The following is a 26,302-nucleotide window of genomic DNA, read 5'->3' as shown; positions in this document are numbered from 1 at the left end:
ATGGAAGGAGCTAGGAAGACCCGTCTGCTAAGTCATCATGATGTGAGTCAAAAACCTGCCTCTGTTTATATCTTGTGTCCTGGTTTGGTTGCTCTGGCTTTTGAGCATTTACATACATACAAACATTTATTAATAATCATCTATTAGTAGCTGCTTTGTCAACAAGCAACAAACAAAAACAACAAAAAAGACAAGGTGAAAGGAGAAACAGACACAAAAAGTATATAAAGCATAATGGGGTAAGTGTTACGATAGAATCATGGAATAGGATTATTTTTAAAAGACTGATATAGGGGAGTAGGAAGACCTCAGTGGGGAAAGTGGTGGCAAATTTAGGGGCATGTGAGAAAAGATGGGTAGGAATTGGCCAAGGAAAGTGAAATGGATGTCATTCTAACTAAAATTATGAAAAGCCAAGCCAAGCCAAAATGTGTTGATTCTTTTCCTAAGTGACTGACAGAATTTCAGAAACTTGAATCTACATAACAGAAAACTGTGCCCCTACTTGAAGTTTGGTGTGGGGGGGAGGTGGGGCAGCATTTAACCAGGCAGCTAATTTTATAAATCTAAAGATCTATTCTTTACACAAATCATGAGTTTCAGTAAATCCATATTAATTTCTTCTAAGTTAAAATTATGGCTTTTCTATCAAAAGCTCTGGCTGCAAGCTAAATTTCCTGACAGGTGCAGGGATAAAGCTTTGAAAGTATAATTTTTAATCACTCATTCACCTGCATGGTACATCCACAAAACAAAAGAAGTCTGAAATGTCAGCAAAAAGGAGCTGAGCAAAAGCAATAGGAAAAAAATCACTGAAGGAGCTTGACTAAGATGCCTTGAATATATTTTTAAGATGGATTGTCCTTGTGATCAGATAGAAAAGTCAACAGAGTTAAAAATAAAAATCAATCTTGCTTCCATAAGCACTGACAATTTTTCCTCACTGAGTATATTTCCCTAACTATCTTTTTGGGGTATGCTTATTTTTCCTTTGACACTTCCAACTTTCATTTATTTCCAAAGGAAATTCAGAGCACAAATACTTTGATCTTCCCTTTGCTTTGGTGAAAACAATAGCTTGTATTAGCTTTGAGACAGAGGAAGTTCTCTTCAAAGAATTCTTTTTGAAGATGATTTCATCTGCTCCTACTTGTCAGCCAGAATATCTATTCATCCTTAAAAATATTATCACAACGAAGGACTTATCACAAAAATAAAAAACCCATAGCTAAACAATTATAATCTCATTTGTTGCCCTTACCTAAAAATTGCATTAAAAATTTCTAACATGAAAGTAAAATAGATATTAGTTATAATTACAACTTCTTAAGGTCAAATGAATTAGTCTGAATTAAAATAAGAATAAGTCCAGTCCAGGTAAGTTACATAATACTACATGCATAAATGTACGTGCAGTTATATCACATTCTCAGTAAAGCAATGGTGGCAAGGTTTCATAGAATTATACTATTTTTCAAATTAAGAAGATATATATTGCTTTCAAAGTGTCACTACAATTTCAACTTTATCTGATCTTGCCTCATGTGAAATTTATGAACCTTGGCTATGCTGATGAATTTTCTTGAGATGTCTCCAACAGAGTCAGCATCTGCACCTTTCAAATGGCCTGGAATTTTTTGGATATAAAACAAAGTAGGCTGGATACTGGAATAAATTCAATAAAATGATAATACCACAGAAAAGATGGCCAATGTGTTATGACTAATCTGGTTTCCAATTCAATTCAACTATTTTTATGGTACTAACTTTGTACCAAGCACAGTGAGGAACTAGGACATGGTTGCCTTCAATATGTATTGAGGAAGTCAGACAAATAACCAACAAGTCCAATTAAAACACATGAAATCAAAGAGGTTATTAGGTTTTAAAGAAGAGAGTGATTGATTAATTCCAGCTGAAGCTATAACTAAAGGCATTCTGCAAGAAGATACATTTGAAATCAGTCGTAAATAATCACACTATTTGAGCAAATAGAAATGGAGCTGAAGCATGTCCTGGGTGAAGGCTGGGTTAAAAGGAGTTGAGGAAGAGCTGGATGCAAAGAAGGTAAAAGAAAATATGTTGATTCTGGTCACAAGTATGTTCCAGGTCCCTCTTCCTCTTGAATTCCAGCTTCCATAACTTTACAATTTCTCCTTTCCCCTTTAGGATTTTCCCTCCATGCTGTTCCCTCTGCTAGAAAATATCCCTTCTCCCCCAAATACTATAACCTTAACTCCTCTTTCAGATCTCAGATTAAAGATTGGTTCCTCTAATTCATTCCTGAAACCTTCAAACATCACCACATCCCCAATGGCTTAAGATTGATTATCTTCTTGTACTCATGCATAGCACTTTACACTTTCCCTACATAATTTGTCTCACATATTGCTATAAATTATTAGTTAAAATTTTGTTTAATATTTATCATAACCTACAGACAAAATGTTCTTGGTAAGCAGCAATTTAACTCTCGTGAGGCTCTTGGGCGCGAGGTGCTGTCCTTGGTACTTGATAGGAGCACAGTATTTGTTGAATACATGCAAGTACCCGCAGTTCTTTAGTTATACTTTGTGCAAGAATTTGGCATTTGAATATAACATATTTTGTAAATGGTAGATCTTTCATAAATTTCATGTGTAGGAAAGACATCCACAAAACTTTCAAGCATTATAAACTAATTCAAATTCTTTGTAGATTTACTTGTTTTCTCCTGCCAGGGGAGAATCACTTCTCAAATAAAACAAAACATACAACTATGACAACTCTGATTTCCAAGTCTGCACACAGAAATGAATTGAATATGAATATACACATTTGATTTACAGCTAGTCCTAAAGAAAGCAAAATATGAAGGCATCTTAAGATATTAAAAAATGAAATTCTGCTAAAAGAGAGAACAAAAATAAAACTGCTATAGAGGAGATAAATATGCATCTGGAATGTTTCTCGTTAATTTAAAAAGAAATCACATCACGTAATATCTCTAATAGCTGTAGCTCTATAAATAAAAACAATTTAAGGACAAAGGCATTCTTTACATGCTAATTAATATTCTCTTTCTCCCTCTCTCTTTCTCTCTCTCTTGTTCTCGCTCTCAGATTTTAAGCTATACTCTTGTGGTTTCAGGTAGTTTCCAAGATCCTTATGAATAGAACACAAAATCTTCTATTTCTATATACTGTTTGTTGTCAGACAAGGGATGTGACACACAGCTGAGGGCTCAGGGAAGAAAGAGAAAGGGATGGGGAGATGTGCCAACACTCAGAGACAGGGCATGGAAGCTGAAGTCCCACTGTCCCTTCACTTTCTCATGCTGTTCCTCAGCTGTACTTAAAGACATGAAATGGCAGTAAGTCCATGGCATTCTTCATATTCATCGCATTTCAGGAGAGCATAGCTACCGATTTTTTTTTCCTGCAGAAGTAGTGAGAAGTGACACATTTCACAGATACACTATCATAAGAACAGTGAAAACACACTTCTGGCCAGACATTTCTCAGTTGAAAAAATTGTGCAAAATACATGGTTCTCAGATTAGTATTTGTGTAGCACTTCTTGTTAACATGAATAAAATATCTATCTTCCTTCTACTTATTACATAAAATATATTTGGCTTTTAAAACTTTCTTTAAAGAAAATGTGCCATTCTTTATCGATGAAGGCACACCACCAGAGAATACTTGCTTTGAAAAAGTTTCTTCTTTCCTTTCAGTAAAGATGATGAATTTACATTCATATATGCCAAATCATAAGCCCCCAAAATTCAGTATAAAGTTGTCACTTCATGCAAAAATAATCTCAGTAGCTAACATATAACTTGTTTCTCTTTTTGATTTTTATCTCATTTTACTATTTTATACTGAAAATAATATTCTAAACATAATAATCTAAACCCTTCAAATCTGAAAGGAATACTTTGACACGAAGAACACTGTTCACATTTACATTTTATCTGTAAATGTAAGTGCAGTTGTCCTTTTACCATGCATTAATGCTTCCTGCCAATAAGCTGAATACATTAAAATGAATGGGTTTGGTAAAGATATATTACCTTTAAGTGGGGCAGGGAAAAATGAGGCTGATAGGGATGATAGCTCATGGCCAGAGAGACTAAAAAGGAAAGACTTAGGTAAGAGAGAAAAGAGAAAACAAAACAGGGTGAGAATGGTGAATGGAGGGATAAAAATGCCCCATCCACTGAATTTCTTTGTCAGAATTCCAGAGTTAAACACTTTACATGCTGTTACTCTTCAATAAATAGAAAGAAATCAATCAACTGACTTGGCCCAGGAGGAGGTTATATTGTGGAAACAGCTGTTAAGCATTTCTGCTAGCTCAGTTTATTCACTGGGGTCAAAAAGTAAACCAGGTTTTCTCCAGGCAACTAGGATGAAGGCTATAATGCATGTGGCAAAGGCTCTCCAGGTGCCTGTCTCTGTTCGTGTTTCCACAGGAGACCAGGGAAAAATGGTCAGGCCAGCCATGTGGCCTTGGCCGGCTTCACTACTGCCTTGTGCAAACTTTAACTATTTTCATGACTACTGATAATCGATGCATGAAATACAAAGGGACAGCAATAACTCAATAAAACCCTTCAGTGGCCTCTCCATTCTGTTTACAATAAAATAGCAGCTTCCTACAATGGCCTACATACAGCCCTACATGACTGGGGCTCTGTCCATCCCTCTCAACACACACCCTTCTACTCAATGTGCTGGACTCCCACTGGCCTTCTCTGTCTTCCTCAAACATGACAAGCTTATTCCTATGACTTGAGTGCATCCATTCACTGGCTCTGGAAAGACCTTACCCAAGATTTTAGAAAAGCTGTCTCCTTATGATTCAGGCTAATGTTCAAATATCACCTAGTATTTAAGTCATCCTTAACTACCTCCTCTGAATTACTAACCTCCTAGTAGATCAGCTTGTTTTATATTTTCTTCACTGCATTTTCCACCATCTAAAAGACTTTGTTTATGGACTTGTTTACTTGTTCATTTTCTGTCTTTCTCATTCTCACAAGAATGAAGATCTCCTGAACATCGACTGGATAAATAAATACCTGATGGAACTGAATCAGGGCAGTTGGGGGGCAACTGATAATACCTGACACCAAAGGTTAGTAACACAGAATTTGTTCTCACCGTCTACTGTTCACTCCATTGACTCAGATGGCCTAATATAGTATAAACAATATGGATAATAAAGAGAAAATGTCTTTGATTTAAATTCTGATTTTCCCACTGATTATCTGGGTAACCTTAAATTCCCCTTAAAATGGAAATAATAATATGGAATTCACTGGGTTTTCAAACAATCCATATAACTCACCTAACATTGTGACTGACTCTTAATATGTTCTTAAAATTTGGTAGGTATTGTGGTTATCTTTTTCTTTTAAGTAGAAAATGACTTCCACCTCTTTGCTGTTCTGGAACAGCATGTCTGTTCCACGTCTGTTCCATCTCCAGTTATGGAGTTTGTTCCACATCTCTGGAACAAACTCCATAATTGTAGTGAAATTCATTGACTTTGCTTGTCCAGCATTCTGACCCTCACTCTTGGTGACAGTCCCTTGGTGTTATCTAGGGCCAGGCCCACCCAGGAATGGGTGCGTGGCCTGGGTCTGGCTGATTGCCTCCCCAGGTCCTTCACTGGGGCTCTCAGAAAGGAATGGTGGTTTCACCTTCTCCTCTTCTTCTGAGAATAGAACACTCGTTTGTAGGAACCATCTTTACCCAAAAAGGAAGGCCACACAGAGGAAAGAAACACCAGCAGATGGAGAGAGAAATGGTATCTTGAGGACCTGTAATCCCCCTGGATAGAGCTGTGCCTGAAGTGGCCACAGCCTGGATATCTCTGTTAGACGAGCCAAGTCAGTATTTTACTTATGCCAGTTTGAGTTTGGTTTCTGAAACTTATAATCTAAAGCATGCTTTCTAAGACAATGATAAAGAGTTTGTTGTAAGTTAAAAAAAAAAAAAAGTCATCTTCTGAGGTCCAACTAGTAAGTAAACACATTACTTTCCAGAATGAAATGGTTTGAAGTGAAAGTGTGAAAAAGGCACTCGGTTATTAAGGAAAGACTGACACCTCAGGGTGACTTTTTAACACAGGCAGTAAGAGCCCCTATAAAGAATTGGTCAGTGTGGGCTTGTGGCCCGTAAAACCAAGAGCAGATTGCCCAAAAGCAATTTAGGACTATTTGTGGTTACAGATTAACAGGAAAAATAAAGGAAGAAATCAACACCTTACCCAAGAAGCAAGCAAAATGAGAAGGCATTATTGAAAGTCAAAAGGAAGATAATTGTCTTCCTGTGCAAAGGAAATCTAATACACAACAAGGAGGATATACAGCAGGTAGTTCTGACAAAGGCACCTAATTTGTACTGGAGATTGTACATTTAAAAATGCTTTCTCCAAGAAAGAGACGTTAAAATGTTTTCTTAGGAGAACAGGGTATCATGTAATTAATGCTCATGTTATTTTCTTAATAAAGTATCATTATTAAAAACCTCTTGTCAGCTATCTGTTTTATATGAGTATATATTACATTTCTGTTTTTTAATAAAAGATCCACAGGAGTGTGACTGGTGTGTCACATTCCCATTTTTCCCTGCTAGTTATACCTAAAAGCTTTAATGCACTACACATATATTTGTGGAGAGATTCTTAGGCAAAATACTTTGATAAACACAATGGGTGATACCAAGATAAACGTAGTACATGTATCAAAGAGCTTATACTAGAATAAAAAGATAAGAAATCTGTACACGTAGCTGTATCATTTTCGAGGAACACTGAATTCTGTAATAACCATAAATAAAGCACATTTAAAGACTAGTAGAATGATCTGATATTCATTTTGGCCAAGGGCAATGGTTCTGAAATTTGAATGTGCATAAGAATCACCCACCAAGTTTATTAAAACAAAGGCTGCTGGGCTCATCCAAGAGCTTTTAGCAAGTCTGCAGATGATACAGATGACGCTGGTCTCAGGATCATATTTTAAGAACCACTTTAGGGGATTTGTTTCCAATTTGGGGTGCACAGTAGAATCTCCTAAGAAGCTTTCTAAAATTCTAGTGCTCAGGTTTTATTCCAGTCCAATACTAAAAGAAAAATATTTTACAAAGGGAACTATACTAGAACTGGACATTGATTTACACCAAGAGTAGTTTTATAAACAGTTGGAAGCAGATACTAAGTGAGAGGTGAAAAGTCATGGAAGAAGGCAAGTACAGCACATGATTAGAAATGAGGGTCAGGCAAGGTGTCTCATGCCTGTAATCCCAGCACTTCTGGAGGCCAAGGTGGGCAGATCACCTGAGGTCAGGGGTTCAAGACCAATCTGGCCAACATGGTGAAACTCCGTCTCTACCAAAAAATACAAAAATTAGCTGGACATGGTGGCATGCCTATAGTCCCAGCTACTGGGGAGGCTGGGACAGGAGAATAGCTTGAACCTGGGAGGCAGAGGTTGTAGTGAGCCAAGATTGCACCACTGCACTGCACTCCAGCCTGGGTGACAGAGTGAGACTCTGTCTCCAAAAAAAAAAAAAAAGAGGAGAACACATCATTGCTGATGCATCCATAGACAGTAGACAAAAGCAATCTTGGGCCAAGTCATGAAAGATCCCAACTGCCATGCTGAGGAGTTTGTGACTTTTTTAGGAGGTGGGAATAAGACATCACTAAAGTGCTTTGAGCAGGACAGTGACACAGTGTGAATCGTGGCTTAAAATTATTATTTGGAAGCAAAATTCTCAGTAAATTCAAACAACTCTGGCTCTTCCCAACAAGGAGATTAAATTGCTACAGCAATGATGTAGACCCATTTTCTTAAACTGGAGTCAAGAGTTATATTCTCAGATCTACAAGTTCTCTACAAATGCTTTAATTTTGTATTTTGTTTAAAACTAACGCAAGAATAAATTTTTAACTTTGATTTTTTTTCTCTGTCACCCAGGCTGGAGTGCTGCGCTGTATGATCACAGTTCACTGCAGCCTTGACCTCCACAGCTCAAGGCATCCACCCACCTCAGCCTCTGGAATAACTGGGCTATCACACCTGGCTATTAAAAAAAAAATGTAGAGACAGGGTCTCCCTATTTGCCCAAGCTGGTCTTGAACTCCTGGGCTGAAGTGATCCTTCTACCTCAGCCTCCCAAAGTGCTGGGATTATAGGCATAAATCACTGCATCCAGCCACAGAAGAATATATTTTGTCAGATATCAAGGCAAAATTTCTCTTGTGATGACAATTGACAATTGAAAGATTTTTGCAAGATTGGACTTAAACTTCTTAAATCAATGTTTCTTAGTCAGTAGACATACTTTTTAAGAAGTCAAGATTAACTCCCCATCCCCCTTTCTTCCCTTTAAAAATCCACTCCTAACTGCTGCTAATCAAAGTGTTTATTCAGGGCAACTTGAATCCATGCTCCTAGGTTGCAATCCTCAAGCTTGGCCCAAATAAACTCTCTACTTATATTAATTTTGCTTTCGTTTCTTCCTTTTAGGTCGACATATTTGGCATAACTTGGCAGATTTCAGAGTGACTCCCCCGGACCAACTGGTGTTTTTCTCTGAAAGCAGGGCTTGGTACCAGCACAAACATTCCATCTTCAGAAGTCCTATTGGGTGTTTCAGGTGAGTTCACCTGAATTCAGACCTCCCAGTCTTTGGTCAAAGGTCTATACTTTATTTGGGCTGTTTTTCAAACCCTCTCTCTTTCCTTTACGAATGAGGGCTTCAGTCTCTGTCTTTAGACAGATGATTCAGGCAAAGAGCTCTGCAGAGAACTGCCTCCTTCAGCCTGTCTCAGGACCAGGGTCTTCAGGTCAAAGTTTTCCTGCCCCTGTCTACAGCAGAGGTTTGGGTAAGGATTGCCAGTTAGGCACCAGTGGCCTGGTTTTACACAGCATGCTTTAAAACATTGCAGATACTTTCCTATTTTTGAAATTTGGGCTTCATTTTTCATCTGTGACCAACTCCTATTAAACATCAGCTGAATTTATATATAACACTATGGACATCTTCTTGTAAATATCTAGGAAAGTGGACCCACCTAACATGGAATAGTCAAACAATAAACCTTGCCAAAACTGGGGATCTTTTGAAATACCTAAAATAATTTATTTTTGTGCACAATAAGAAAAAGCTGGTTTTGGAACCAGATAATTAAAGACCTACTTCCAATGGTACTGAAAAAAAAACTTCTAAAAGAAATCCTGAGACAATTGCCTCCATTCAGGAGGTAAACAGTACATACCCATCACCACCACCACAGGGAATTCCCTAGGTGTTTGACTCCCTCCCTGAAACTCCTCTTGTGACATAGTGACTCCAGTCCTGGAGTCGCTGTGAGCAACTTCTGGTTCTGGGGAATGCCTGGTTCTCAAACTATTCTTTGCTCAACTAAAAAACCCGTCCGTGAAAACACCGAGGGGATGGGGGATAAAAAAGAGAAACTTAAGTAAATAAATAAATGAATAAAAACACCACCCAATGAACAAGATGGGTCTCCAAAATACACCTTTGTTGCCTAGCTGACAATTGCTTAGGTCGATATAACAGGTAATTAAAAGACTAATAGTCTAAAATGGGGAAATGAATGAAAATAAAACTACTGAGATTATAAACATGTAGATCCGACCATTTTCTTTAAACCAAGACTAATTATTGATGCTGATGTTGAAATGCTAACATCCAGGGAATGAGCTGAGGCAGCACTCCTGCTGAGATTACATCTGAATCAAGTTAAAATCCTCTAAATGCTCAAACAGGCTGCTTTGAATACCCAGCAAGATTTAAAAACCAAAAAAAAAAAAAGGCAAAAGTAAGAAAGCCTTGCACTCTGTGGTCTAGTGGCTATGATTTTGTGCTTTTACCACCAGGGCCTGGGTTTTATTCCTGATTAGGGAATTAGCTCCTTTTGGTTTAATATTTTTGTGACTTTTGACTTTGCTACTCAGGAGAGTGCCTTTGGTAAAAAAAAAAAAAAAAAAAAAAAAAAGGTTTGGCTGGGCTCAGTGGCTCACACCTGTAATCCCAGAATTTTGGGAGGCCGAGGCGGGCAGATCACCTGAGGTTGGGAGTTTGAGACCAGCCTGACCAACATGGAGAAACCCCGCCTCTACTAAAAATACAAAATTAGCCTGGCGTGGTGGCACATGCCTGTAATCCCAGCTACTCGGGAGGCTGAGGCAGGAGAATCATTTGAACCCAGGAGGTGGAGGTTGAGGTGAGCCAAGATCGTGCCACTGCACTCCTGCCTGGGCAACAAAAGTGAAAATCCGTCTCAAAAAAAAAAAAAAAAGAAAAAAAGAAAGAAAAAAAAGCCAGATTACCAGCTGTTTTTCTTGGCTATAATCTGATAATAAAAGATTTATTAAAATGTATTTTTTAAAAGGATGCTATGGTCAGAAGTCAGCTTGACTAAAAGCTGATATTCAAGTACACACACACACAAACACATTATATACATATATTAATATATATAGTGTGTGTGTATATATATGTGTGTGTGTGTGTGTGTGTATATATATATATATAATACATATTAAGGCCTTTCTGCTTTCTCTCTTTGGATCCTGTTTTGGGGACTACTATTTTCCTGTGGATGGAAATCCTTCATTAATTATCTGCTTGTTCCCTCTGCTTACTTTCTTTCTTAAAAATTGTTCTATTGTTTACTTCTATTCTTCCTGACTCCTTTTTCCTCTTTGCCATCTTAGGTACCACATAAAATGATCTGGGAGAGATATCTAATGACTCAGACTGTTTAAGAAACACAGAAAAAGGTGCCACTGACCCCTTTTTTGGGTCATCTGTCTTCCTGTAAAGTCTAGAGAGTCATGGACAGATTCGTCTGAGGTCTCATACCCTACCGCCGTCTTTTGTACTGTGTTACCTGATCTCGTTGGCTTTCAGGACTACCAGAGATTACTTTGTACTAAGTGAGAACTTGACCTTGGTGTATGTGATGACTGGAGAGTCACTGGCAGAACTGCAGTTTTGGAGGTGGCTGAGGGCTATTGTTTACAATAAATGGTTATTGCTACAGGACACTACTCATTTCCTTGGGAGTTTAGATGAGACAGGTGAGGTTTAAACCTTGGAGAAATGTCTTTGTAGCACAGTGCACTGTAGAAGCATTGCTTGGCCTGGTCCCATGGTGTTTCCCTTTCTTTGTGAGGGGAGAATCCAGGATTCAGTGCAAAATTAGAATGCTTGATTTAAAAAAATCTAATTGCTCTGCCTTCCAACTGTGCCTGCTTTTCACGTATTTAAATTATTCAGCTTTAAAAACTGCAAATACTTTGTTGACCCTGTTCCTTAATGGGCTCCACCTTAAGCCCATTTGGAAAACAGACACTAAATTAAAAGCTACCTATCTGAATGAAATTGGCCTCCTTATGAAATTCTATGGTAAATTTCTATGATTTTGTGTTACTTGAAATTCATTTTTAACCTTCCTCTAACATACCCAAATTCATTCTTTAAAAATATTACATTTTCTATCTTTGATTTGAGATGCAAATTTGCTACCCTGTTTCTCTAAAATTCAGTAAGGGCTTCAGCCACATGAAACAGATAAACTTTAACCTTTTCCATTTACAAAGACACAGTTTGAATACAACTGTCCTTTTAAACTAGAGAGTTTTATCTGACTCATGGCTAAAGTTTTAAAACTAAACCTATAAGATCTTTATGACTGCCTGTATTTTTGTGTATACATGTGTACACATCTTTTTTTTGTATGTTGTCTATAACACCAAACTGGCTTGTACATAAGTGTACCCATAAATAAAATAACTAGACCAAATGCTTTTCAAATTCACACGATTTTAGTAATCTTTGGTAAATATAGTTTAAAAATTGTTGGTAAAATAAAATAGGAAGAGCTTCATAATTTGGACATTTTTGTCTGTGTTTGCTGGTCAGACAAGTTTATACTATCTCTGCTAGATATTTTAAGGTCATAAAACTGTAGCTTGTATGATATTTTTAAATATTTGCTTAATTTGTCTGTGAGCTTATGTCTTTGGATTTGAGCATGTAGATCTGGGATCCAGACAGATGGCCACAGTGAGGTCTGGGGACAAGTCCTCAGAGCCTAGACCACCAACTAAAATGCAAAATAAAGCTTAACATGGCCTCTTTCTCCCTGGCCCAGCTTTTCCTCCTGGCCATGCTGGGAGGGGTCCGATCCTCCAATCATACTCTTCACAGCTCTCTCCTCTGTTCTGAGCTCTGTACTTGGTGTGGAAATTCAGGAACCAGGTGGGCCATTCTCTTCATTGCCATCTTTGGATGCCATGTAAATATTAGGGACCTAGGACAACTGGGGAAGACATTATAGAGGGTACCTGTTTCATAATTTCCTAATTCTTTTCAGTAATTTAAAAGTCTTAAGATTGTGTTATGTTAAATTAAGTAATAGCTAATCATAAAATGTCTGAGTCATTCTAAGTAAGTTAAAATACTGAAACATTAATTGTTAAACATAAATTCACATTTATATACTTTAATATCATATTTCTATATGGCATAGTAAAACTAAATATATTTAGATCTGTTAGTAAACAGAAATTGAGAAAACCTCTTTCTAAGGAATTATAAAATGGTTTTCATCAAAAAATACTAGTATAAAATAGTTCAAAATTACTTACTTTTTAGGTTTTTCACTGAAAATTAGTGACTAGGTTAAAACTGTGATATGGTTTGGCTGTGTCCCAACCTAAATCTGGAATTCTAGCTCCCATAATCCCCACATGTTGTGGGAGGGACCAAGTGGGAGGTAATTGAATTATGGGGGTGAGTCTTTCCCATGCTGTCCTCATGATATTGAATAAATCTCAAGAGATTTGATGGTTTTCTAAATGGGGGTTCCCCTGCACATGCTCTCTCACTTGCCTGCTGCCATGTAAGATGCGACTTGCTCCTCCTTGCCTTCCACCATGATTGTGAGGCTTCCCCAGCCATATGGAACTGTGAGTCAATTAAATCTCATTCCTTTATAATTACCCAGTCCTGGGTATGTCTTTATTAGCAGTATGAGAACAAACTAATGCAAACTGTAATCAGTATGTGTAACTAAAACTACCAGATATAAGAGAAACATGTCTATATACAGAACATATAAAGAAAATATGATGTAAAGAAAGTTGAAAAGATAGAGTAATTTTTTTTTTTACTTGAGAGAGAACTTTATATGGTCACAATAAGGGAGAAGGGAAAGTAAAGTTTTGTCCTATGGTAAAATGTAGGATACCACTGATGTTTTAAGCAAGCTGTAGAAGGTTTGCGGAAGATGGATCTTGTGAAAGAAATTTTGTGTGTGATCAAGTTGGCTGAAATTAAAAGGGATTATTTAGTTTTTCTAAAAACTTAACATTAATATTAAAAGCACACTGATGCAGGGTCAGGATCTGGGGCGTGCTATTAGAATAACAGGGTTTTCTTAGAGCATTGTTCTGCTCTCTAATAGAAAATTTTAGGCCAGGCATGGTGGCTCACGCTTGTAATCCCAACACTTTAGGAGGCTGAGGTGGGCAGATCACGAGGTCAGGAGTTTGAGACCAGCCTGGCCAACACAGTGAAACCCCATCTCTACTAAAAATACAAAAATTAGCCGGGCGTGGTGGCAAGTGCCTGTAGTCCCAGCTACTTGGTAGGCTGAGGCAGGAGAATCATTTGAATCCAGGAGGTGGAGGTTGCAGTGAGCCAAGACTATGCCATTGCACTCTAGCCTGGGCAACAAAGGGAGACTCTGTCCCCCCCCCCCCAAAAAAAAAGAAAGAAAGAAAGAAAAGAAAAGAAAATTTTAAAAGGTTATAAAAGGTTTATGAAAATCTTATCTTGTGTGGTCAAAGCTGATTAAGATTGGATGGATTTGTTTATAAGGTTTTATTAAAATAACTTTACCATTAATAATACACTGATGCAAAGGTAGAACTTGGTATTTTCTTTTGAATAGGATTTTTACACAATATTAATGAGATAATAAAAATCTTTTGTTTACCTTTTGAGTAAACTGTCAAAAAAGAGAAAGATTCTGTTGGTCTCATACTGTCTTTATTAGGTATTTTGATTTTTTGAAAAACTAAGTCTTCTCTCTATCAAAGAATAAAGATTTTTGCCTTTTGAAATCTTGGAATTATCATTTTGGCTAAATGAATCTCATGTTATAGTTACTTATGATCCTATTTTGAACAAATGTTTTAAACCTTTAATATTTGACATACTTCCTCAAATCACATTTCAAATTCTAAAACTGTGTTTCCCAAAGTAACCCCTGTAAGTCCAAGACAGACATATTAGGCTTATTTGGTATATTACATTCATACAGGAAGTACTATCAAATAAGAAATGGTGTTTAGCATTCTTTGGGTATATTTATATAAATGTGTTAGTAATATGTGTCCTAAAATTATATGAGCTTTCTAAAATACTGGTTTGCCTTGATATATGTTATCAGTGATAATTATGCTTATTATGTTAAATTATTATAGGCCACAGACATAAACAAATTTACTTTTCAATTATATATATAACTATGATCATTTTAAGTCATTTGCACAGTTAATTACTTAATTCTGATGCATCTTCTAAAAGATCTCTACAAGCAAGTAAAATTCTAAAGTGTTGTGTCTTCAAAGAAGTTCATGCAAGGATGGAAAAGACTGATGTGAATATAGGTTTCTGATTACTTGGAGATCATACCATTGGACTAAGAAAAAACTTCCAGGATCCTAACTGAAGAGCTGATATGTTCATGAGAATTGCTAACCCAACATCAAGTGGAACAAGAATTAATTCCATGAGACTAAACTAATAGAGGACTAAAATAATTTTTTATGATTTTTTTGTTTGAGACATTGCTGATGCTTTTTATGTTTTATTTTCTAGAGTCAAGAAAACTATTTTTTTTTTCTTTGTGAGCCATTTACAGCTTATAGCAATTGGGTGAAGTATACTTTTGTGAGTAAAGCCAAAACAATTGACTTTCTCTGTATCACATTTCTCCAAAATTTGGGAACTATTTGTGAGTACTCTTAATTTCTAGCAATGTAGTTGTTTATATAAATTCAACAAAAATCTGTATTCTTTTTTAAGATACATAATTAGATATACTGGTTCTTTTACTGAAACTTTGACTGGAATGGCATAGTTTCAGATATAATCAGACTGCTTTGAGGAATTGATGTGGACTTTATAGAGCCAATTAAAAAAACCCTTGGAAAGACTGGTCTGGCACTTTGTCTGCACAATTCCTTTATAAGGTTTCTGTCCTCATGGTAACTAAAGAATGTCACTTTCTGACAGGACCAGGAACTCAGGTTATTTTGGGATCTCAAGAAGAGCAGAGTTCACCCATTTTTTACAAGTACTGCAGACAGTCTGAGGGCAAATCCTTGGATTGGCTGGCCTTGGGGCTTTTAAAAGCTGAATCTAAAGCTACTGTGGAAGTCCTGGTAAAGCCAACTTAAAAGAGACTATATGGCCATTCACTATTCTTCTTGCACTTTATGCAAATAAGTAGGCAAAGCATCATAACACTAAAACTTATTTTGCAAATAAATTGGTTCAACTAAGATTTGTCTTTGGTAAAAATGGAGAACTGGATAAAGAAAAAATGTTTCAGAAAAAAACTATAGTACGCCTGTTATTAGATTCTAGTCTTGTCCATTGTTTTTGAGTTTTATTATTTGCCTACAATTTGGATTAAATCTTGAATTACTTCCCAGCTATGAGTCTCTAAAGAAGAACCTGGATTTAATTTTCTTCATGATATTTTTAGTTGACTGCCTAATGGAATAGTTCTGTCTTTGTTGCTGTTCTGGCATTTAAATTTTATTTTTAGTTATAATCCTTACATGGATTATATTTCCACTATCTCTTGTTGTTTTTCTTCTTCTGATGAAACTAAATTGATGATACTCTGAAGTCTAGCTACGATTCAACAAGCAACAGCAGCCATAAATCAATGACTTTAACAGAACTACTTGGGAATGAGCCTTCCTGATGATGGACACCTTGAAACTCAAATTTTGATCATCAATGCTGTTAAGAAGAAAGATTTTTGATCAAAAGGGGGAAACGAGAGAAGAAAATAACTTTCATCTGAGGAATGCAAGCTATTTTAATTAACAGGCCCAGAGAGACATTAAAATGAAACAGCAATTACATCCTCCTAGTCCCTTTGCGCTATGTATTTATCTCTTGAAACTGCTGGCTATCACCATAAGTAGCTGTAACTTAACATAAAGATGCCACACTGGATGCTACAACCCACACCCTAGAGCTTAACAATGCATAGCCAACCACTTGTCAATGTTATTTCTGTAAATCAGTGAGAATGCCTGACAAACAACTTTGTATCAGCTCACTCCTTGTCTCCCATTTTTTCCTTTAAAAATCTATTTGTAATTGCTGCTAATTTGAGTGAATATTCAGAGCAATTTGAATCTATGCTCCTGGCTTGCAATTCTCAAGCTTGGCCCAAATAAACTCTCTACTTATACTAATTTTGCCTCAGGTTCTTCCTTTTAAGTTGACAGGACAAAAAATTAAAAATGTCAAAATAGTATTTTTGATTTATTAAGGCTCAAGATAGAACAAAAATATTTTTTCTTTTAAAAATAAAAGCCTTAATTTGTTAAGTTTTTGAAAGTGATCTGTCAACAGGGTAATTCATAAGATAAGAAGGAGATATGTGTGTGTGAATATATATATGTATATATATTCACACACACATACACTAATAATTTGTTGACAAATAAAGCTTTTGAATTATAATACATTTCCTTTCACTTACTGTGGTTAATTTTCCCTGTCATTTATCATTGTACCAGTAACACTATTTTTGGGGGGGAAAAAGACAGTAAAATGCAAGCATTAAGGGACACATTTGAAAGTAAATATTTTTCCAATACCAAGCACATGATCAATCATATCTTCCATGCTGAACACATATTCTTCTCTCTGTGTGGGGGTGCCAGCTATTTGGTGGTACACAGAGAAACCTATTTTACCCTTAATCCAATAAATCTCATAGGGGACACCACTATAACATATGTCAGTGATTTTCTTTCTTGGAAATGGTCTACTATATATTTAACCCCTTCTCTTTATCGCTTCAGAAATTTTTAAATTTGCATAAAAATGTCAACACACTTTTACTTAATTATTTTTGCTGGGAAAAAGTATAGCAAATTAGAATATTTAAAATATTAAACCCTAAATCCGAGGAATTTATATCAAAAGAAATGTCATTAATAATCTAATATGATAAATAGCATCAAAAGTCCTATTAATATATTTCTATCAAAATATAGACACTCATTATTTTTCAGTTGGATTGTTACATACCTGAGCTTCTGGTTGTACTGTTTGACCTTTTCCAGTGAGGCTGCATTTATCTGAGCTTGAAATTCTTCCACAGAAACATTGTCTCTGTAATAATATCCTTCCATGCTCTCCAGTGCTGTGTAAACAAGTAAACATATTTTACAAGCAACTTTATAACTCCATTTCTCCACGTGTAGTATAATTTTATTGATTATTAGTAAATTTAGCAAATAGGACCAATTATCAACATATATGCAAAAAAACTATGTTAGGTCCAAAAAATGAATGAAAACTGTTCTGCTCTCAAAATAAATACCAAACATTTGGTGATTTTTCTGTCCAATGGGCAAAGAAAATTTCTGGTTTAACTGTCCTCTATTTTTAAAACATTTTGTATATGTTGTGGGAGCCCAAAATATGCCGCTCCAAAATATAACTGTAGGAGACCAGAATATATCACCCCAAAATATGCCTCATTGGCATAAGGATTATTTTGATCTGGTTATTTTGAGAAACTGCGCACAGACACAGGAGAAACTCTGAAAACCGAGTAGAAGTTTCCCTTTGATAAGGAAAATTTACATCCATAAAGGAAACCTCTACTTGTAACAGTGTCTCCCCCTCTGTACTAGGAAGAGAAGGAAGATGATCACAGATAGTTTTATCTGCACAACAAATCTTACCCTTTTTTTTATGGTGCTTTCCTGGTCACCTCCCCCTAACTGGGCCTTCCCTAGACCCTTCTTCTCAGTAGAAAATGGTTATATTTAAGCCTAAGTTCAAAACTACCTCTTTCAGATTTAGTCACTATTCCTTAGGTATCTCTCATGTATACATGAAGTATACCTGTTATTAAACTTCTGTTTGTTTTTCTCTTGTTAACTTGTCTTTTGCTATGGGGACCATCCCAACGAAGAACTATGAAAGGTAGAGAGAAAATTATTTTTCCTCCCCTACAACATTCTTTGTGAAGCTAAACTCACACTTCCAATGTATTTGATATTTATACACACACGTCTATTACACATGACACATATACGTACATATTCGCAACATATGTATGAGAGGCAGAACTGTGCATTAATGTATGTCAGAGGCCTGGCACAGTGGCTCATGCCTATAATTCCAGCACTTTGAGAGCCAAGGCTGGTGGATCATTTGAGGTCAGAAGTTCAAAACTAGCCTAGGCAACATAGCGAGACCCTGTCTCTAAAAAAACAAAGTTAAAAAATTAGCCTGGCATGGTGGCATGCACCCGTAGTCCTAGTTACTCAGGAGGCTGAAGTGGGAAGATAACTTGAGCCCAGGATTTTGAAGCTGCAGTAAGCTAGGATCGTGCCACTGGACTCCAGTCTGGGGGACAGAGTAAGACTCTGTCTTCTAAAACAACAGTAACAACAACAAAAACATGTCAGAGTAAAAAAATGGAAATTTTCACTCCCCATGCATATTCACATTCTTGTATAACCTTAATTAAGAAATATTAATGTAATAAAAAGTATAAATTGAAATCTTAGAAAATCACCTCTACTCAAATTGTCAATTTAGTTATAATATCTCACTAATTTTAAATGTATTTTGAAAAGCATATAAATTTCCTTTTTAATAACATTTTTGATTCAGTATTTTTCCTTTAACCTTTATGAGGTATCATTTAAAAAATTTTGGAGAGGAAATAAATCACAGGACAAGGGCCCAGAAATACAAGATTTCCTGTGGAAAGGTTGCCAGTAACAGGAATGGCTATGGATCCAAGTTGGAAATGTAAATTATTTTCCCTTGAAATGCATCACTACTTATGAGCCTCAATTTTTAATAAACAATTTCAAAATTCAAAACAATCTTCTTTCAAGACTGCTAAATGCACTAGTTTCTAAACTAAATCACGAGATTTCTTTAAAGTGAAAGAAACTATCACCATTTTGAGGGGGGGAATAGGAAACTGACTGCTAATTTTAGCTGTGCTATAGTTTTATTAAACTAGTCAGAATTCCAGAACACTGAAGAAAACAATAAAATTTTAAAGATCCATGTCAAATTTGCAGATTTTTTTTTAAATGGAAATTTAAAAAATTGGTTTATAGTTGAGAAAAGCAATTGTGGAAGATTAGGGAGAAAACATACTACATTTACTTCAATACAGAAAATGAAATTTGTGTGCTTGTTTCACAAATTTTTAATTTGTTTATTTCTTATGGCTTCTGGGAAGGAGCCCAGGAAACTTTACCTTTAAAATATGACACTTTGGTATACTGATTACTTTAAATTAAAGGCTTCTGCAAGTCAGCAGATATTGGATGAGGCTTTTCTCTGATATGCCCTATCTACCTTAAGACTAGACCTGCAAAAGAAAACACAATTGCTTTCCCTACCCTCCCTGGAAATCTCATTATCTATCCTAGAAAAGAAGACTGTGGAATGTAACCCACCTAGAAGGACTTTTCCCACAAGATAATGTCTATTTCTCCAGCTCATTCAAATTCCAAGACAATCATTTACAAGTTAATTTCTGTCTCCTGGGCCCATTCATTCTCCCTAATAAACATTTTACTACCTCCTACATTCCCCACCTCTCCCATCGCCTATGAAGAAGGGTATATAAGTATCTGCACCTCACTGAATTACTGGGTAATCACTCTCCCATGATTTTGCCCCGTGCACATTAAATAAATTTTGTATGCTTTGTTTCCTTATTAATCTGCCTATTGCAAGTTCATTTTCAGCAACCCTTCAAAGGGAAAAGGACAGGCTTTCTCTCTCAGAGCCTACATCTTCGTTAATTAGAATAGTTGTAACTGGCTCAACAAAATTCTGGTCCTGAATACACACAGGAAATAAAAGAAACTCTCCCTGATAAAATAATCCTTAAATACATGCCATGTTCACAAGCTGCTATTTGTGAAAGGTAAATATCCCAGGAGGATTCAGTCTGTCAATAGTCATAATTCAAGATAAATTACTCTTACCAGCTGGAAAGCTGATGTATTAGAGTAAAGTTCCAGTTTCTGCTGTGTGACTTTGGTCAAGTTAATTAATATCTGAGATTCTCAGGTTCTGCATTTTTGACTTGCAACATAAAAGTACCTACTAATTATGGTTAATGAGAAAGAATTTAATTAAATAATAGTATTAAGACAGCTCATGAGTATTCTTACTTATTGAATGAGTTTTATTTACTAGGCAACATGCCAAATGCTGTACAGGTATTACCTAATTTAATTCCAATGAGATACTGATTATGCAGAGTGTGCTTAGCCAAACACAAAGTTTGTAGGACTAAGAGAAGGGTCCATGCAAAAACACTTTGATTTGTGACTTAAAACCAGAAAGACAGGAAGGAGAACAGTGGGATGGCACAGCAGTGGAACTGTGAGGGGAGAGGGCTTGGGGGAAGCCACCTGGGAACTAATTTTTGTAAAGATCTTGATGGTTCAACTTTGGCCAGAATGGCCAGTCCTGTCCCAAATTTTATATAAGAACAAGTATATAAACATAATTTAATATAATTTTAATGAATACTTCTACAATCTCATAAATTTCTATTTTCATTACATTTTTGACAATATTATTCCAAATTAACAAGGCAGTTAAAATTCACAATCACATAAAATTTTTTAAAAATTGGAAAAGTGCCTAACAATTTTGCCAAGAGTCTTAGTAAGAATTCTGTGTCACATGTATAGGGTTGTGGGGAATGAACAAAAAAAGATGAGTTTTATATTTAAAAACTAAAATTTGTATGACAGAGAAAAGATGACAACATTCCCTATTTTAGCTAAACAACTTGTTTATTTATTGTTATAAAAAACCCAGAATGACATTCTACCAAATTAAATAACATGTTAATTTCAAACATGTTAAATTTGGCATTTCCTTGTCTAATTTCCTTAGTTCTCATCCATAAAATAATATATTTCTCAAAAGCAGTATCAACATACTTGGTTGAATATTTAGTTTATTTACTTCTACTACTTTTCAAGTAGAGGAAGAAAAACATTCCATTAAATTTAGGTAGTCAGCAAAAAAGGAAAACCTAATGAATGTTACAGAAAATTAAAGATTAAATTATTCTTAGACTGAAGCGGGCTACATTTCCACTTACTCAAAATACCTTTCAAGGCTTTCCCAAGAAAGGGATTAATCAGGAAAAACATAGAATCTCTGAAGAATAATTTTAAGAACAGTGTCAGTCTGCTAACATTCTCTTTTGATAGCACACTTGTTTGGTTAAATAAGACGCAGCACATGCACTGCTAGAATTCCCCAGAAATGGTCACCATGGGTCCTAATTCCTCAGAATTGGTCCCAGTTATTGGGAGAGAAGCAAGATTTGTTGATCCCATTATGACATGTGAGAATGGCCGTGTGATACATAATAATGTTTTGTGGTTCTAAATGTCTTGAAATGGAGTCATTTATGACAAGTCACTCAGCCCACAGTGAAACTGCTGACCCTTCAAAGTGATAAGCACATGTATGGTGGACTGAGGTGATAAGATGACACCTCCCATGGCCAGGCACCTCAGAGACACCACAGGAAAGTGAAGCTAAAGGGGCTGAGATGATGACTACGGACACACTCCTGTGGAGAGCCATAAAAACAGCAAGAAACTGACAATAGTTGAGATGCCTGCAGAAGCTTTGCCAGGAGAACTCTGAGGCCTCCTCGCCATTGGTAGTGGCTGCTAGAAGCTCTGCCAGGAGATGAGCAGGGACCCCCATCCCCTTGCTGGTCAGTGTTTCCAGGGAAATCCAGGCCTTCCTTGTGCCTCAGTCAGCCTGCGGGCCTCCTGAGCTACTCACCATGGTTTGTTCCCCCTCTCTTTTATGTCTGCCTGTGTGCATTGAGTATATTTGCATGATTGTTGGTGTGTGAAATCCTTGCAATAAACTATGAATTTGAAAGCATTTAATTGGCCATTGAGTCGTCGTGAAACCGCCCATCCTCCTCCAATAGGAGCTGGCACAACTAGGCTGATTGGAACCGTGCTGTCTGAAGAGAGGTGGGCTTACACCTTCCCACAGACTCCTAACATTTTGGAAATCTCCATCCTGGAAATGATTTCTTCTTTTGTAAAAAAGCTATATTGTTTCAATTATAAATATTGTGTAAAACCCAAATGGAAAACTAAAAGATTTATCTTTTTTTTTTTTTTTTTTTTTTGAGAGGGAGTCTCGCTCTGTCGCCCAGGCTGGAGTGCAGTGGCGTGATCTCGACTCACTGCAAGCTCTGCCTTCCGGGACACCATTCTCCTGCCTCAGCCTCCCCAGTAGCTGGGACTACAGATGCCCGCCACCACGCCTGGCTAATTTTTTGTATTTTTAGTAGAGACGGGGTTTCATCGTGTTAGCCAGGATGGCTACGATTTTCTGACCTCGTGATCCACCCACCTCAGCCTCCCAAAGTGCTGGGATTACAGGCGTGAGCCACCACGCCTGGCCAAGATTTATCTTTTAAAGAGCCTTAAGAAGAGTTTAGGAGAAAAAAAAAATTGAATAAAGGGCACTTAGAAAATGACAATGTTTATAACAAAACGTTCCCTTTCATTTAAAAGAGAAAGCACTCAAGTTTCTATGTGATTTGTATTATTCTCAGAGCAAAGAAAGATACCTTGTCAAGAGGTAAGACTTAGGGGTGGTTGGTTTGGGTGGCAGCTTTTTTTTGTTTTTCATAGGAGGTTAAAAAAACGAGAATACTCAAGAGCATGCTGGCAGAGAAAAGACCAGCATCACATATCCTATTTGGTTTAAGGCAAACTACCATCAGGAGACCCAGGAAATAGGTATTTAACAACACTTTACAAGGAAGGGATGCTATACTTCAGGACACTTTATATTCACTATATATATTCGAAGACCTGTATATGATGCCACATTCCTGAGAGGTAGAATACCCGGGTCCAGGAACCAAGGGTGAAAGCAGAAATGACCGTGCTTAACATCTGTCGAGGTTTGTATGTGCCCACAAAAAGATATGACAAAGTCCTAACCCCTTGGGGCCTACAAATGTGGCCTTATTTTTGGTTTTGTTTGTTTTGAGATAGGGTCCCACTCTGTTGCCCAGGTTGGTGTGCAGTAGTGCTATCATAATTCACTACAGCCTCGGCCTCTTAGACTCAAGTGATCCTTCCACCTCAGTCTCCTGAATACGTAGGACTACAGGTGTGTGCCACCAGAACCAGCTAATTTTTTTTTTTAAGAGATGAGGTCTCACTATGTTGCCCAGGCTGGTCTCAAGTTCCTGCGCTCAAGTGATCCTTCCATCTTGGCCTCAGAAAGTTCTGGGATTACAAGTGTGAGCCATCACATTCAGCCCTGACCTTATTTTGAAATAGGGTTTTTGGAGATGTAGCCAAATTAAAATGAGGTCCTACTGAATTATGATAGGCCCAAATCCAATGATTGGTGCCCCTATAAGAAGAGGGCAATTTGTATGTAGAAACACAGAGACAGACACACACAGAGGGAAGAAGACCGTGTGAGGATAGGGGCAGAGATTGTAGTTATGCTGCCACAAACCAAGGAATGCCAAGGACTGCTGGAAGACACCAAAGGCCAAAAGAGGAAGGAGGAGGCATGGCCTGACAACATCCTGATTTCCAACTTCTGACCTTCAGAACCGTGGCAGAATACATTTCTGTTGTTTTAAGCCACCGAGCTTGTGGTAACTTGCTAGGGCAGCACTGGGAAATGAACGCATCATTTCCAATGACTCACTTGGGTAATGTGAGCTTCCAATCCCTGAAACACTTGGTCTGTGGGTTTCCAAGGCACCCACAGCCAAGAAGATCAATCGCCACCTCGGCAAAGCTGCTCCACCCTAATCATCAGAAGCAGGTAGGGCTATTGTTACACAATGGGAGCCAGAAGGAATACATTTGGCACCCAGGTATCTACTGGGGTCCCTCTTAGTACTTCCTTGCACAAATTTGATGATAAATGGACAACTGCAGCAATCCTGGTCTGAGAAGGGTAGAGTAATCAGAGGATCAAGCCCCTCAGGGATGAAGGTATTGGTCATGCCACAGATTAGCCACAGAGACCAGCAGAGGTTCAGACAGAGGGTGAGGCTAATCTACAATGGATAGCAGAAGAGGGAAAATGAGACTCTCTGGCAGCTGTAGACAAGCTGGGGCTGCAAGGGCTATAGCGAATCCTTTTAATTTTTCTCTCCTAAATTATCCCCTCCCTCATCCAGAAAGGAGGCCCAGGGGAGTCCTGGAAAAGCCTCTCCCAGTCCCTACACAAAGACATGGGTCTGACAGGTGCAAAGCATGGACTACAGAGGATGCTCAAAGAGCCACTGGCTCAGATCCTCTCTCAGAAATGATGGGCTCATTGCCCGGCTGCTGTGATAGCCGCAGCAGACATCTCTCAGCTGTTCACTCTCCAGCCTTTGCTGGAGAAAACTATCCCACTAGGATCACACCTCCTCCTAAGGACAGCCTGCATCCTAACAACCTAACATGCAGAAATATTTTACGTTGTTCCTGGACCCTTTGCTTCAGCTCCCCAGAATCTAGACATGCTGAACATTTGTAAGATGAATTAGTCTAATTAAATAAAGATTGGCTGGATAATTGCACGCGTTTCATAATCCACACAGACCTAGAGTGGTTTCTCACTTTTGGTGCACTCCAGAATCACCTGGAAAGCTTCTAAAATATCCTGGTATTTGGGCTCCACTTCTCAGAGATTCTGCCTTAATTGATTTTGCATGGGGCAGAGCCTGGGTATTCTCTAAAACCTTTCCAAGATCGTTAATGTGCAGCTAAGTACTGAAAACCACTGACAGATCAGGAAATTTAGTCAGTGGGGAGCGTGTAGAGAAGGGGCCCTGAATATTTATCCTCTTTGTACTCTCATTTTCTGCCAACTTATAGTCGCTTGCTTTATCTTACCAAGGGCTGAGGGATCCCAACAGCATTCCCTGTCCTGTAGGAAGCACTTAGGAATACCAGCCAGAAGATTGTTTTAGTGTGATTGGCACATTCTAGCAGTTTGGTTGGTTATGCTTTGCACTTACTTTCCCGTCCAGCTGTTTCTGTGTTCCTTACCTTGAAAATCTGTATCACTTTTGTCTGCCTAGGTTCCTGTTCTTCTGCAGTTCTTGCCTTCAGCAATACACATTGGCCGCCAACCCTGCTCACTTCCAACTCTGAAATTCCTGATCTAATAGCTGGTCCCATCTCTGCAGGATGCCCCATCAACTATTGTGCCCTCCTTTTCCCAGTGATCCATGGAGGCAAGGAAAATGAGAAAGGCGTGACGCATTTGCTTCCTGTTCTACTCTGAGTATACGGTACCACAGACAACTTTAGGAGGGTTGACTTTAGTAAATTTCCTAGGAAAATTTCAAATTCATCCATTTCTTCTATTTTTTTATTTGCTAGCAAAGAGTCATGTATATACAAAACTAAAATGCTTTAAATAAACTTTCATTCCAGGAAGAGATGACATTTGGAATCTCTTTCATTTACCACTGCCTTCAATTACCAGATGGTAATCTCTACTCAAACTAGGTCTGATTTTCCTGTAGTTCTCTCAATCTATGAATACTAAGCTACTAATGATTCCTCATGGGAGTTTTATAAAGGCAGAAGAACTTCTGCACCCCCCTTAAATAAACAACTTTATCACTGACAGATTTTTAATGGTACAGAATGTTTTCCATCTTGTTTACCTATCTGTGACCTCAACTGCAGAAGTATTTCTACTGTTACTTATTCAAATCATTTTTCATATTTTGCTGCTGTGAGCATACCAAAACCTAATGTTTGCTATAGCTTTTCTTTAAATTACATTTTAAAAGCTATAGTATATTCACTGAAATAATACATATTTAGGGATTATTTTTAAATTGGCTTTTGCCAAAGTTATAAAATAGAGGTTGCTTGCAAAATAATTTTTTGCCTATGTGTACATTTGCTGTTGGATATGAT

General features: G+C 37.3%; 1 protein-coding gene across 1 annotated transcript in view; it reads right to left on the bottom strand.

Moving 5' to 3' along the window:
• PREX2 (phosphatidylinositol-3,4,5-trisphosphate dependent Rac exchange factor 2) overlaps positions 1-26,302 on the bottom strand; it is a 285,119-nt gene that overhangs the window by 62,099 nt on the left and 196,718 nt on the right. The window contains exon 36 of the mRNA XM_063606803.1: positions 17,382-17,496. Coding sequence (XP_063462873.1) covers positions 17,382-17,496 — 115 coding nt within the window. The remainder of the gene's footprint in view (positions 1-17,381; positions 17,497-26,302) is intronic.

The sequence above is a fragment of the Pan paniscus genome, chromosome 7 (assembly GCF_029289425.2).
Source record: "Pan paniscus chromosome 7, NHGRI_mPanPan1-v2.0_pri, whole genome shotgun sequence".
NCBI lineage: Eukaryota > Metazoa > Chordata > Mammalia > Primates > Hominidae > Pan > Pan paniscus.
This window is presented reverse-complemented; position numbering and strand designations above follow the sequence as displayed.